We start from the raw sequence: 14,997 nt of genomic DNA on the forward strand, positions 1-14,997 counted from the left end.
AAAAAAAGCTACATTAATGCCCGAACATCTTCTTTGTGCTTTTTGTCTAAGATAGTGCACTGACGCCTTTATCATCTGCACACTGGGAGGTGACCTGTACGGGCTGGGGAGCTCACGCTGAGAGGGATAAAAATGGGATAGACGCTGTGATTTTTAATGAAGGGGGTTGGAGCATCCTCAGGCAGACCTCCTGCAAGGACACGTGCTGTAAAAAACTGAGCTGAGAAAACAAGATAATCTAGCGCAGCTCCTTCAGTACTCCACCCGGCCTCTTTGAAACAAACTGAAACCACACATTGCAGGCACTAGGCTCTGAATTGCAGGAATGCTTACTCAAGGCCAAAATGGAGTGCTTAACTCTTAAATGTTGACCTTGGAGAGGCCGGTAGCAGCTACTCATGTATGGTGAAGTCTGCATAATTTAAGTGCTTACAGTATTTTTTGTAGTATTCTGGCATTGGGAGAAATGAGTTTTTTTTTCTTTTTATTTCCACTCATTTTAACATTTCCTCCTTTACTGACATTGTCCCGAGGTCATAAGTCATTTACAGTCATGAAAGATCCTGTTGTCAGTTTTCGGGCCAACTTAAAATAGCCTACCCAAGTTTTCCTTTTCGATCCAAGCCGGCTAATTCTTAGTGTCTCTGGTCAACTGTGTGTATTTTCCTTCGCTTGCCTGGTTGCTAGGAAAAGGGAGGCTGCTCTCATTTATTATGCTTAAGCCTGCATGGTGGATGCTACCCTGAAGGCAGCAGGAGTGTTTCAGGAGGCAGGGATCGCAGCTGCTACAGCAATGGTGTCATGTCGGCAGCATTTCCTCTGTGATGTGCCAGCTGACCTCAGTGACCCCATGAAATGAAGCCAGGATTGTCTGAACAAGGGCTACCTTCAGAGGGTAGACGCCTAAACTGTCATTCAGGAGAACCATCTTTTTGTCTACCGCCAAAAAATATATAGTTTGTTCACGCATACAGTATTTGCTTAGTATTACATAATTAGGGACACTTTGACAAACCATATACAGTATGACGTACTGAATATAAAAGGTCCTATAACCTTGTAAGATGAAGTTCTCACTGTTAGAGTTGTTTACGTACAGAGCAGTAACTGTGCAACATTAACAACATATCTCACTCATGAGGATATACAGTAGTTGTTTTTGTTTCTCTTTCCATGTATAGTTTGTTTGACCCAAATTGTGACCCAAATGGTATATTACATACTAATTTTAAATCTGTTTTAACATTTATGCTAAAATTGCAGAATTTTTGTGTGTGATGTTGAGGAATTTTTTTGTCTCACAACTTGCAACAGAAAAAGAAGCTGTTTATGACTGGTTTGGTGTAGCAACTGCTCAGGAAACAAAAACGGAACCGACAAATAATTGGGAAACTTTAATAAAAGTAAAAATGAAAAAGCAGTTTACAACAGTGACAAATTTGTTCCTCAGTTTTTGATGTTATTTTTGAAATAATGAGTCCTTGATTTCAGAAGCACCACATTTCTCATTTTTAAATGTTGACTATGGAGTCTATTTTGCTGGATGAAATGACATGCCGCCTTTCATTTGCCACTCGGTGCCTATCAGCTGTGGCTAGCTAGCTAATTAATGTTTGCTCTGTGAGTATGTTGAAAATTGCCAAATAAGTTTGGTAAAGTCATCTTAGGTAAAATTCCCTAAATCCAACGCAGAGCAGGACAGAACTGCGACGTTAGCCTAAAATCTGATATACCCGTTAGTATCGTTCAGGACTGTTGTTACTGGTGTTACATCAGCTCCCACTCAGTGTGTAACCTATAACCCCACATAGTGTTGTAGTTAACGAATACTGTAATGTACTATCGCTCAGCCTTGGAAATAATGCATTGTTGCCATTAAAGGTAACCAGTTAACAAGGCATGCTACCCTTACATTCTGATTTATCTTTTCCTTCGTTCTGTCCAATCTCCCTAGCACTTCATCTTTCTCCTGTACATTGTCTCCTCTTCACTGATCAATGATTAATGATCTGCCCTCACAGTGAGCTATAGATCTGACGAGAGGTGAGGCAGCAGGGAACACAGTTCAGACATCTGATGGAACACTGAGGCAGTGAGTAAATATTGTGGTTGAACTGATGGGTCAGCTGTAGTGACCTAGCTCTCTGTCAGCATGGTCTGATGCTCGCAGTAACTTGCCGCTGTGTTGATAATTCAGTAAGCTGCTGACTTGATGCATGCATACACTCACGCTTATAGCTTGTGTGTATAAGAATAAGTAAAGCAGGCCGCGATGTTTTTGTGGTGCATTTGATGTGTGTGTTTGTACATCCCTCCATCTGCCTGTGTGTTTGTGTATGTGAGTGGATAACCTTGACTGGCACAGGCCTCCTCCCTCTGCGGGATGCTTCATGACACTGGCAGGGTGTTACGCTGGGAGTGCCAAGATGAGGCATTCCCCCAGCAGAGAAGGGGGTGTAGCATGTGACACCCAGAGCCCATCATTAGCCTGCTCCCTTTGTCAAGCGCCTGGGCGCTTGCTCCTCCTTTGCACCCACATGTCTTTTCCGCTCTCCCTATTCATCCATTTCATCACCCGCCGCGTTCCCTTCCAGCCCATCGGCTCTCTCTTTCACTGCAGTTCTGTCTCACTCTCCCACCTCCTCTTCCTCCTCTCTATCAGCCACTGTTCTTCCTCCACTCTGTGCTCTTTTCCCCTGCCCCATAATAATTTTCGACCTTATTATTACTCCTTCCAGACTTCCTTCCCTCTCTGTGTTTGTCTTTTGTCTATTTTTGTGTTCACTCTTTCCCTCCTGATGAAGGGCACAGCATGAGGACAGTGTAAAGTGAAAACTTATTTCACAATGTGTTGTCTGCACTACAACAGGGTGAGAAACAGCAGGTTTGTTTGCATTGTCTACGGCCATGCTGGTTGACCGAGGAAAGGAAGGCCGTTGCAGACATAGGAGTAGTGCTGGGAGCTTTGTTTTGTGACATTCTGTCAACTTGTGAGTTGTACAGCAGAGCTGTCATGATAGCCTCCTCCATTTTGGACTCTGGTTCTCTCTGTTCCTTCAAAGGTCACCGCAGTTTACAATATATCAACGGCATGAATTAGCCAGTTTACTTTGATTGAAATTAAAAGATTTTGTTAAAATGTTGCCATTAAAAATGCTGATGTGACACAGCCATATCTGTAGCAGCATAGCTGTTGGCTACAGTTGTATTCATGCTGTAACTGTTTTTAATGTTGTGGCTGATTGGTGTATGAGCAGGGGCCAGACAAAATAATGTAAACAGCTCATGGAAAAGAACTCTGAAGTAATAACAAACAACTACTACATTTGGTCATACTACATTTAATTCCCGCTGTCAGATATGAAAAATGTCTGGCAGTCAGCACTTTGATATACGTTTTCAAAGCAGCATGAGACAACTAACAAAGTCGCAGACAGGCGAAATCATAAGTCCTCAAAATTGAATATGTCAAGGGCAATAATGCTGAAACTATGCTTTGACAGCTATATACTGTAATGTGTACATATATATATATATATATATTATATTATATTTATATATATTATATTTTATTTATTTCTCGCCACCTTCCACCCAACATGTTTCCACTCTAGTGGAGCCGGAGGAGATTTCATTCAGAAAGACACAATCCTGACAGGGTTGACTTCAGCCCTCCAATGACTAAAGGGATGGAAAAAGCCTTCCCTGAGGGGTTTATACGACAGTAGCTCTCCACCTCCTACACCAACTACTCAGAGCTCAGAGTCCCCTCCCTCCTCTCCTGCTTCTAATGAACCCCACTCATCACCTCCCCATCAAAAACAAACACCCCCCAAACACCATGACATACCATCAGCTCTTCACAGCCGGCCCATGAATTATTCACCCGGAGTGACACGTGGCACGGGCGTGCTTCTGGACAAATCCCCCCAACACCCTTCTTTATTCCTCCATCTTTTCATAGACGTGGAGCGCAGGTGGACAGCACTTTATTTCACGCTGAGTTAATCAATTTTCATCCCATGAACTCTTTTAATCACGCTCTTTACGTCCTCAGGTACTTTAGGTCTTTGGCTCCAATTAAAGAACCTAATGAATTTTATCCATCCAGTGTTATGTGAATAGCCTTTTGCGTTAACTAATTATAGATCTGACTCCACTACTGGTCATGTTCTGCTCTGTAATTGGATTTCCCTCATGAATCATGAGAGAATATGGAAAGTTGTATAGTGTTACCTACATCTTCAAGCTTTTATTTTGACAAAACAAGAATAATTCATGGTGCCTGATATGAAATTGTCTGCATTTCCGATAGTCTTTGCAACAGTAAATTTTAGTGAAAATGATCCTATGAGCCTCAGTTTTGCTTGTTGCTGTAGTTGCCTCCAGAGCTGTTTCCTGCGAGGGACTGGGGAAGCAAACTGCAAAACAGCCCCTACAGCAAGCAGGTGCCGGCTTTTTCTGCAAAGGAGGAATAATTAATCAGCAAAGAGGGCTGCGTGAAAAGGAGGGAAGGAAGGGGGAAATAAAGAGATGAAAGAGCCTTCAGTTCAAAGAGAGCCGTCAGTGATGACATTGGCACTAACTGGGCCTTCAGAAGGCAATGGAGGAAGGAGTTGGACAAACGGCTCTTAACAGTCACAGCTGTCTTTGTAGAAGAGGACTTACGTAAAAAAAAACTTGACGATCCAAGGCACCAGATATTTGTAAAACTTAATTGCAGACTGAATTGCCACTGTGCTTCATCCACACTTCTGCATTCATTCAGCCCAATTGTGTTCCTGTTAGCTAACTTCTTAATGGGGAGCGTGGGGGAATGGGTGGCGGCGGTTGTTTTGATATGGACTAACTATTCTGTAGCAAGTAAATCATTTTTACAGCTAACATCATTTTCAATGCACTAACTACAGTAGTGGCTGCATTACTGATCATTTCTCACAGCAATTACAGCAATATCTATGTGGACTTTCAACATTCTGCACAGCTGCATCCAATCCAACCTCATCCAATCTTACCGCCTTTTTTGTGGCCGTTTTTCTGATCCTATTTTTTATGGATGTAGCGAGGCAGCCAGCCAACTACGTGGGGAAATGACACACTCACTCTAAATCCTGCCTACAAAGCTCTGGTTGTTCGATTTCTCCAACCAGGCGAAACAGTTGCCAACGAGCGCAACATCAGACCTTTTTGAATTGCTCAACAAATCCAACAGGGGGGTGGTGATTCCGAGGTCGGGAACCAGGCTGGTATATTTGTAACCTACACATTAGAATCTGTTGAACTTACAAAACCAAATGATTTTAAAAGTAAGGATATCCTAACATCACTGCAATAGCATAATATGCCATTTGACAAATGGGGTCTGTATTGTTAAAAGGTAATGTAGAAATAGGTAGTGAAGGTAACCCTCTCATTTACAGGTGCCTGGCTCTTCACGCCGTGTCTGTCACTGCCAGCAGCAGACTAGCATAATAATGCTCCAACTTTCATTACTGACTGTTTGATGTGTAATGTCACTCAGTGTGACAGCAGTGCCTCCACAGTGTTTTACATATCGCAGTGGTGAGAGATACTCTGTGTGTTTGTGTTCGCACATGGATGGGTGTATTTATATGTGTGTTTTTGTGACAGTCATCACTTGTGATCTGCCCCTAATCAGAATCAAAAATCCATCCAAACCATCTACATCCAGCTCCATATGACCAGCTGTAATGCTAAGTCATCACTCTCCCTGAAAATAGACTTATCACCCGTGATCCTTCCTCCAAAGATTATCATTTAACAACTGCACCGGAACAGCTTTCATTCCAGCTCAAAGGGATCAATACACTTGTTTCACTTCCAAAAGCCGATTCAGCCTGCCTCTGCCAGTCATGGGTTATGTAAAGAGTCAGAATGCAAAGCAATTTGTGGTTTCAATCGGAGCCGACTTCTGCTGTGAGCATATACGATTAGAAATGCTCTGCAGTCTTGCACGGAGCGTGGCATTGCTGCTGTTGTCGGCTGGCCCCCTGCCTGCCCCGCATGCTGTCACACAGGATTACAGCGCTGGTTGACAGCGCCGTCATGGCGTGTTCTGCTGCACCAGTGCTGCATATGTGAGCCATTTCACTTTACTCTTGGGTTTGATGCCAGGTTGTTGACATGGGTCAAACCAAGTTGATTACAACAAGCACAGAGTTAATATTGCCCTCTTCCTAAGCCCCTTTGATGTGTTTCCGCACATAAGGACAGCCTCACACCAGCACTGACATTTTACAACTCTGAATAGTAAAACACTCACACTGAAACACCCGCTTCTACTTTTCTCTCTTCTCTCTGTTATAACCAGGCAATTTAAAGGAGACAAACAAGAGACAGAATAAATGTAAAGATCGCATTCTTGTTTGGTTTAAAAAAAAACATATGCAAATAATACAGTAAAATCTCTCTCCTTCCAACACCCCCACTTCCTGTGACAACCTATGATTGTACTGACAGGTATTTTGCCCTCTGCCTGCACCAGTGTGCCATCTGAGGGATCAGTCTGTAATTATGTTGAAAGAGTGGTCACGGTGTGTCAAGTCAGTATGGGGCTGCTGTGCTAATTGGTAGAGGAGGGTTACTCCCAGTAGCTGCGCTGGCATTACCAAAGACCTGAGTCTAAACAAGGGCAGCCCTTGATAATTTTGTGAGAGCTGTGATCTTGATATAAAAAGCTGCATGGGATGTCAACAAGACTACAAGGTTACAAGGTTAAAAACTTCCTAGTGGCCCTTAAAGACAACAATATTAATTTTATATTTTTATTGAAAGAACAGTGAAATTTTGAATGCTCTCGCTCTTGTCTTGGCCCTTCCCTCTTTTTCTTTACTGAACATACACAGACCCAGAGAGATAAGAGGTAAGATGAGAAAAACTGAAGAGACATGAACCCACATAGCCATACCCAGTCTGGAGAACTGTAGTCACTGAGGCACTGTACCTAACAACAGTATACTAAATTGGATAGAGGAACAAGGGTTTAAATACATACATTCAAACATGCATACTCCTGCCCTAGATACAATATTATGAGTAGTGACTAGGGTTGGGATTAGATAGAATTTTATAAGATCTGAATGGTTTGGAATTATGTATCGAATCTCATTTGTTATAGCTATAAATCTGTAACCAATATATATCCAAATATAAAAGAATATACAAATAATCAGTTTAGATCTGTAATCACCTTTTGTTGGCTGGGAGGGCAGAGAAGTTGCAGTTATGAGCGGCAGCCTACATGATGTTCAAAATCTGTAGCTACCACTTGAAAATAACATAAACAGCATTAGATATGAAAAATGTTGATTAAATTTAGCCGACATTAAGATAATGTTGGCCTCTTAGGTTTATACCTTATTTTTCTCAAGCTACTGGCTCCAAATACTGGAGGTCCTGATTTGATAAGCGTAGAATATTTAAATGGTGTTCAGAAAAGTTTAACTTGGAGATTCTCCTAAACACGTTTTGACACCATCAGCAAGGTAGTTTCCATTGATGCCACTCTGTTGCTCTCGTTGGGAAAACTAACACTAGCATTCCACTGGTGGTCCTTGGGTAGTTTAAGACAAACAATCTATGAGATCTTACAAACACAGACTTGCAGAGAGTACATTAACCAGAAAATGGCAACTAATTTCATTTTAGCCACCACAAAATTAACGTTAATTAGCTAAAGCTGATCTGTTGCCACTAGTGGTTGTCATTTTAACCGCTGAAAAGATATGCCAGTGGTAGTTAAAAATCATTAACCTGCTTTGCTTTTTGCTAATAAAAAGAGAGGTAAAAGGAGAGATAAAAGGTTTGAAAAGAGATTTCTCAGCATCAGAAATAAGCGAATCCAGATATTTCACCTACTGGGAACCACCAAAGTGGGGGCGGCTGTTGGAAGCCAAACACATTTTCATACATATTGTACATTTACAATAACTAAAAAAGGGAAGTAAAAAAAACTTCAGGCAGAGGTGATACCGGCATAATCTGGCCAACAGCACCGGGTAGTTGCTTAAAGAAAAAGTTTTAAATCCATCTGGGACAGAGGAAAGTAACTAGACAGTATATATAGGAGGCTGCAATATTTATTACAATCCACAATATGAAAAAGGTTGAGCAGAAGGAACAACATGGTTGATGTTCCTCAAGATTTACAAATAGGACAAAATATAAACTTGTCCTTGGCTGGTGCTAGAGAAAAGGTCACTGAGTGGTCAAAATGGACACAGTTCATCCTCTGGGCAACATGATTGTGCTCAGCAAATTTCAGGACCGTCTGCTACGTAAATCAGTAGATTATTTCATTTGAACCTCAAGTTTTGGCCTGACGAAAGGTCATGGTGGTGATTGAAACCACTAGGAATCCTCTTCTGGGGAACGTTATATCATTGTCGCAATATTTTTTCATCTTTTCCTCTTGTCTCCAGCAGCTTGTCGATAGAGTGGTAACAAAAAGCTGGTAATGACAAGTGTGATTATTTCAATTTAGAGTGGTAATTTTTTGTCAGTGACACTGCTGATTGGTGGAAGAGTGAGGAGCCTTCCTTTGGTTCTCCTCTCATTAACTGCGACTCCTAAGAAGGGGAAGCCCACACTCCTCCTTCTTCTTCTTCTCTCTGTCCTCACAAAGTGAATACATTTCCTGCTCCTCTCCGCAGTCAGATGACGCAACAGAGCAGAAGACAGCAGGAAAGCAGGGGAGAGAAAAAGAAAAAGTAGGGTGTAAAATATATCCTCGAGTGACACTTTTGAGGACAGGCTGGAGCTGAAAGCGAGACTGGCACTTTGTCTTCCCAGGAGAGCCTGGATTTATCGCTCATGTGTATGCATTGATAAACCATGCCAAACATACAGTTATTTTCATCTTTGTTTAGCAGAGAAACAATTAGATGGCATTAATTCCTCTGGGAATGCACAAAATTGTCTGAGGGTAATCTTGTGCCCTGCTGCGGTGTGGCTCATCTCAAGATGTTTTGGCTGAAGTCTGTAGTCCAGAGCTGTATGTACATTATTCCTAACAAGCACATGTTCAACAGAAACATTCCTTCTTTTCTGCAGTCTGTCTGTCAACAGTGGATAGATTCCTGGCTTTGTTGCAACCCAATAGTTTCGGCTTATTACAAAAAGAAAAGTCGGATTTTATAGGGCAGTGCAACTCAGTTATCTTATTGGTAGTTGTTTTGCACTTCCATAAAGATGGGGGGCTTGTAAAAGACAGATTTTTTTTTTTTTTTTTTTTTTTTTTTAAAGGTCAACATCAAAGTTGGAGTGGTAAATCACACACTGTATTGATGTTTTCAACAATTTCTAACTTTTCTGTAAAAATAAAGTCATAAAAATATTTTTTGAAGTTAAGATCTTGGTGACAGTATCACTAATGTGCTCCTTACACTGGGCAGACATTGTGTGTTTTTATTGATCTTGAAAGTTGTGTTAACTCACACTACACATTTTAATCGGCTTTTCTGCACAGCCAGAACCTGCGACTCTTATTCTCAAACTGTACAGATCAGTCAACCAAACACTGCCACTCGTACTAAACAGCGGCATGGAACCCCCGTTAGGCTTTGTATATTGGCAATGTCAGCAAGATTATTCAAATAAACGTCTTCCACAATGCTGACAAAGAAGACGGAAAGAAAGAATTACTTTGTTCAATTCTGTAAACAGAAAGTAAAGAAGAAGGGAAAAAAAATCCAGAGCTGCAGATGGCTGGAAGATGCAGACAATGTTCAGCGAAGTTCAGCTTTATATATCGCAGTACTTTCAGTCAAGACTAGTCGAAAAGGATTTTTAAATGTATTAATATTTTTTATCACTGAAACAAAGAAAAAAGAGGTACATCTTAAATGCTCCTTTAGTCTCCAAGCCTCTGAGGGGCAGGTCATTGTACCCGTCTAATCCACTCATTTTAGGAGGCACAGTTTCCCCATCTTTTGAATTCAAGAGAGTTGTCTTCAAATTAAACTAAACTGTACATGTTAAAACAGGGGACACATGAATTGTAAGACCAACCAATGAGTAAACGGAATACCAAAAATAAGCAATTTCAGAGCTCTTTTAAAATTGATTGTACAATTTTATTTTAATATTTAAGTTCATTGCTTTCAGCCAGAATAACGAAATAGTCGCTTAGGCAACTGCAAATCCATCCAGGCTTTACTTTCTTTGACTAAATCTGATTTTCCAGGTCCAGTAAAGATTGTGGTAAATGGTACATCCAAATCTAGTCAATAAAGTTTAGAACTTTTTACAACTTTCCTTTAAGGGACTCCCCATTGATTTTATACATAAAGATGAGTTTACTAGTCATGGGGAGTACTTCTCAAAACTTGAATGATACATAGCAAACAGATGTGTGATAAACGATAAGGTTTAGAAAATCAAGGCTGTTTTGATTAGATAGTGGTTTGGACGCTAACACATCAGATAAAGTCTTCATTTTTTTTCCAAAACAAGTTCAAATTTAAGTGCAAATGATCATTTCACTTTTACTTTCATCATCCCTGGTCATAGGATTTTTTTTATTCATTCCATTCCTTATATGTATAGGGAAAATGATCCACTGAGTCATTTTCCCGGCGGTGGATAAAGACAACACAAAGGTTTATCTCAGCTTGCGACTGGAGACTGCAATTTTTTTTCAAGAAAGTTACAAACTGAAGGTGTGGGTCACGGACAAAAGTGAGTTTTCAATGGTATCTCATGGTCTTCATCACTGGATAGAGTTTGCTTAGTTGTCATCGTTTCATGATCTTGTGGTGAGCAGAATTGCAGACAAGGCTTTTGTTAAGATAATTTTGTCAACTTCTATTTCTACTGTTAACAATGAACTTCCACATTCAGCTTGAGCTGTGAAGTTTGAAAGATGTAGGCATTTGCCTGGCAGGGAGTGATGATGCGAGCTTGACCCATAGAAGGGAATACAGGGATAAGGATGTCTTGGCTACTGGTGCTTTGATATTGGTTGATATGTCTCTTGTGAAGGCCTCAGCGTCATGGAAGTTTAATACTAAATTGCGCTAATAAAATTTAAAGTAACCTACATTTATGTTGATGTTTTTGTATAATTTCTATGTTATGCTCACTATAGGTGTTGCTGTAACAGTATTTGCAACTTAAAATTCCAGGCTCTAAAGTAGAGAGTCGGAATTTGCAGCTTACCAACATGCAGGAATTCAGTGGAACGTTTTAAATAAAGAGGATTATGGGAAATGGTAAATAGGTAGACTGCAGGGTAAATAATAGAGCTGAATGCTTTGATATCATCCAACATCTGGAAGACAGTTGAAGATTCTTACTTCTGGCAGCTCAGGCCGACTTTGATTGGTCAGCTCCAGCGTCCAATCGCCAACACGCTCTGTCCTCCCTCAACTCGGTGGCGTTGAGAGCAAAGCGCCTTGTCTCCACATTTCCCCTTCTCTCCAGCCAGCCTCCCACACATCAGTGTAATAGGAACCGTTATTCCTCCTGACCATGAAAGAGACAAACTGTGTGTATGAGTCATCCAGAGACCAAGCTTTGTGTCAGGCCTATAAAAAGGGTCTCTGCCTCCCAGACCAGAGTGCTAATCAGTGGAAAGGTGTCATCTGATGAGTGAAAACCTTAAACAGAGGGATGAGTTCAGTTCTGTTTCTTGTGCTCTGCAGGCGAGCGCTTTTCTTTCAGCTTGTTCTTCTTCCAGACAGCATGTTTCAACTTATCGATCCACCAGTCAAGCTTATAGTCTATAAATTGAATTCATTGCCTTCATTAAGGCTCTGTTAGCCTGTTTGTGTTTTTATTTTTACATTTTATTTCTTATTGTTGATCTTCCACTCTCACATTCAGTTAAGAGTTACAGTATGATCCAGATGGGGCTTTGCACACCCTCAACCCACCGTCTTTCATAAATCTCTTGAGGTTTTTATCTTGGAACACTGTCACTGTGTGTTTTGATTTTTCTAACCACTTCCTTTCCATGATTTACAGCTAAAGACCAGATTCATCTAAACCAACCTAATGTTTTTTCTTTCTCTTGTTGTCCTCACTCAGATTTTAGATAATGGGCTGTGTGCAATGCAAGGATAAGGAAGCAACCAAACTCACAGACGACCGAGATACCAGCATCTCCCAGGGAGCAGGCTACCGCTATGGGGCCGACCCCACGCCGCAGCACTACCCCAGTTTCGGGGTCACCGCCATACCCAACTACAACAATTTCCACGCCCCTGTCGGACAGGGGATGACCGTCTTCGGAGGGGTCAGCACTTCCTCTCACACTGGAACCCTGAGGACTCGTGGTGGGACGGGTAAGGGACATGTGATGTTCAAAGATAGTTAGGAACACTAATGATCAGAAGTGTGGGAAAACCAGACTTTACATTTTATTCCTGTTTGCACTGTCTGCTCAAATATAAAAATCAAAAATAATACTCATACATTTTAAATGCTCACCCAGTATAAACTTGAATGAGGTTTATTAGATTATTTTTAGTAAATAGGGATTCTTCCTTCAGCACATCATTACTGTTTGACTTCTGTCACTCATGTACTTTCCAAAACAGGTTCAAATTTAAAAGCAAATGTATCATTTCAACTATATTCTTAATCACTTCTGTTTTCATGGTTTTGTCTTGTACACTGTGTTAACGTCAATGTCACTCATCTTTCTCTCAGTTTATTGAAGACAACACAAACTTTCTCTAATCCAAATGTAGTTAGATACACTCTCAGAAGCTCTAACGAATGTGGAAATAATGACAAGTGATTAAAGAAGACATACATGTCAATCATAAAACATAATATAGTACCTACAGTACTGAGATGTTACACAGAGTTGCTGTTCAGGGTTGCACAGTTACTAGAGAAGTAAAAGTACATCCAATCTCTGACGCTTACCCGTGTCTAGGTCAGTGTCGATAGACTGAGGAAGGTAGCCCAGGTGCCCTTCTAACTACAGTACTTACTTCCTATGGTTGCTCATGGGGGATCCTATTTTATGGGTTTAACCCTGGGTCTCCCCAGGGTTCCCACTTGGACATACTTGTCCCCAGGGTACATGTATACTTGTAATACCGCCACAGGGAGGCATCCTAATTGAATAACCCAGCCACCTCAACATGAAGGAGCAGTGGTTCTACTCAAAGGCCCTATTTGATGTCCAAGTTCCTCACCGTGACCCTAAAAGTGTGTTCAGACAGAAACCTAATTTTCACTTCACTTCACTCAAGCAAATTTGACAGCTGGACCATTTATGTTTATTCGCCCCAAACAGCCAGTGAACCTACTGTACAGACGTTAGCTGTAAGCTTGCTAGCAACGGACACACTGACCATGTGTATTGGAGGGAGCCTGTGTGTTTGTGTTCATTTAAGCCTCTGATATCCCTTTTCCACCAATGTAAACCTAGTGCTAGTTCTGGGCTGGTGCTGGTTCCAGTTGAGAGTTGTTCAACTTGTGAACCTTCTAAAAACTGTTTTGCTTTTCCACGGGCTAGAGAGACAACATAGAGCCACGTCATTAAGTCATGGTATACGATTGTAAACATTTCCGCTTTCCCAGCAAAGCTAGCACCAAGCTGGCTGCTCCGGCCAGGACTAGCAGGTATATTTTATCTGCCATCAGAAGCAGAGCTGCTAGCATCCTCGCGACTGTCACCAGATTGCATGCGTTTAGAAAATGCTCATATTTTGTCCTGACTTTCAGATCTTTGCGGTCGACACCTGTCCATCTTTGGTTTTAGAGGGATTTATAACACTTGTATGAAAGCTTTTTTGTACTTAAAGTAACAAGCTGTCAACCTGCCTCACCTCTGCTCCACTCCGTGTGTGTTTGGAGGGGCTAAAACATACACACACACACACACACACGGTGAAACAGAAAGTATAGGAGAGGAGAGAAACGCGACTGTAAAAAGTAGCAGAGACTCTGACACTGAGCTGAAAATGAAATGAGTGCACATAAATTATGTAAATAACATTATATATATTATATATATATTATATATAAATACTGTGTTTTTTAATTATTTTTTGGTTTCTTGGGGGCCTCCAACAAATATGTTGTTATGTTAAAGCACACTTCTGCTTAAAAATGACAGCATGTTAAAGCAGAAGTGTCTGTAAGTCTTCTGTCTTAGCCTCCAACTGGTTGGATCCCACTGCCTCCACAATCTCTTTCCAACAGTTCTGTGTCTTTTGCTTGTCTTTGTAACGTTGATGTGATCAATCATACAAATGGGAAATACACTGCACACTTTCAGACAGACTCTACTTGAAATCTATAGTGTTGGACTCAGTTGGCCAATCGTTGCTTAAACAGGCACGATTGGCGTATTGTCTGTTTTGGAAACTTACAAAATTGTTGGATGTAAGCCTCCCACCCCTAAAGGGCAGGTTTGATTGGGGCTTTAGACATTACTGACAATGGACCAGCTGATCACCAGTTTGATCCCTGGACCAGTAGAATAACTTGGGGTGCGTTCTCTGCACCTGCAGCACCACTGATGTATTATGGTACTGGACCACTCAGTGGCAAACAGATCAGACTGTGCGCTGTACTGGGCAGCTTCCTGGTGTGAATGTATATGATTGAAAAAGAGAGCATCAAGTGAAACTACCCTGATTTTGAAAGCTACTGCAGAAGTGAAGTAGAACACTGATCAATTCCTGGGTTACCAAATATTGGTCAAGCCTTTCCTGTCACCTCTGTGCAATAATGCAATAGCAAGTGTGAGGGCAGAAACAGTAAATATTAAGCGAGACAGAGTTTATTTTGCAAAGAACAAGTAACATAGAGAGGGGAAACAATTAATTTGAAGAGTCCTTCTTAGAGAAATTCATCTTAATTGTTTGACAGAAGAGGGGAAGTATCTGCAACACAAACAAAAGTTTGAAGGTCATGTCTCTTTTCTTCATTCCCACACAGTTACAGTGTTCTCCTCCCAGCAATAGTTGTGTGAGCACACCCACTCACAGCTGCCCACAGACAGACACCTCCATA

At 41.2% G+C, this 14,997-nt stretch overlaps 1 protein-coding gene across 9 annotated transcripts in view; it reads left to right on the top strand.

Annotated features, from left to right (window-relative positions):
- The window catches only part of fynb (FYN proto-oncogene, Src family tyrosine kinase b), a 90,630-nt gene that overhangs the window by 33,754 nt on the left and 41,879 nt on the right, over nucleotides 1-14,997 (top strand). For all 9 annotated transcript variants that reach the window (XM_040124408.1, XM_040124405.1, XM_040124406.1 and 6 more), the window contains one exon: nucleotides 12,049-12,305. In XM_040124408.1, the coding sequence (XP_039980342.1) occupies nucleotides 12,059-12,305 (247 nt within the window). In that variant the 5' untranslated portion in view covers nucleotides 12,049-12,058. The remainder of the gene's footprint in view (nucleotides 1-12,048; nucleotides 12,306-14,997) is intronic.

This window comes from Xiphias gladius, chromosome 4, assembly GCF_016859285.1.
Source record: "Xiphias gladius isolate SHS-SW01 ecotype Sanya breed wild chromosome 4, ASM1685928v1, whole genome shotgun sequence".
Taxonomy (NCBI): Eukaryota; Metazoa; Chordata; class Actinopteri; order Istiophoriformes; family Xiphiidae; genus Xiphias; species Xiphias gladius.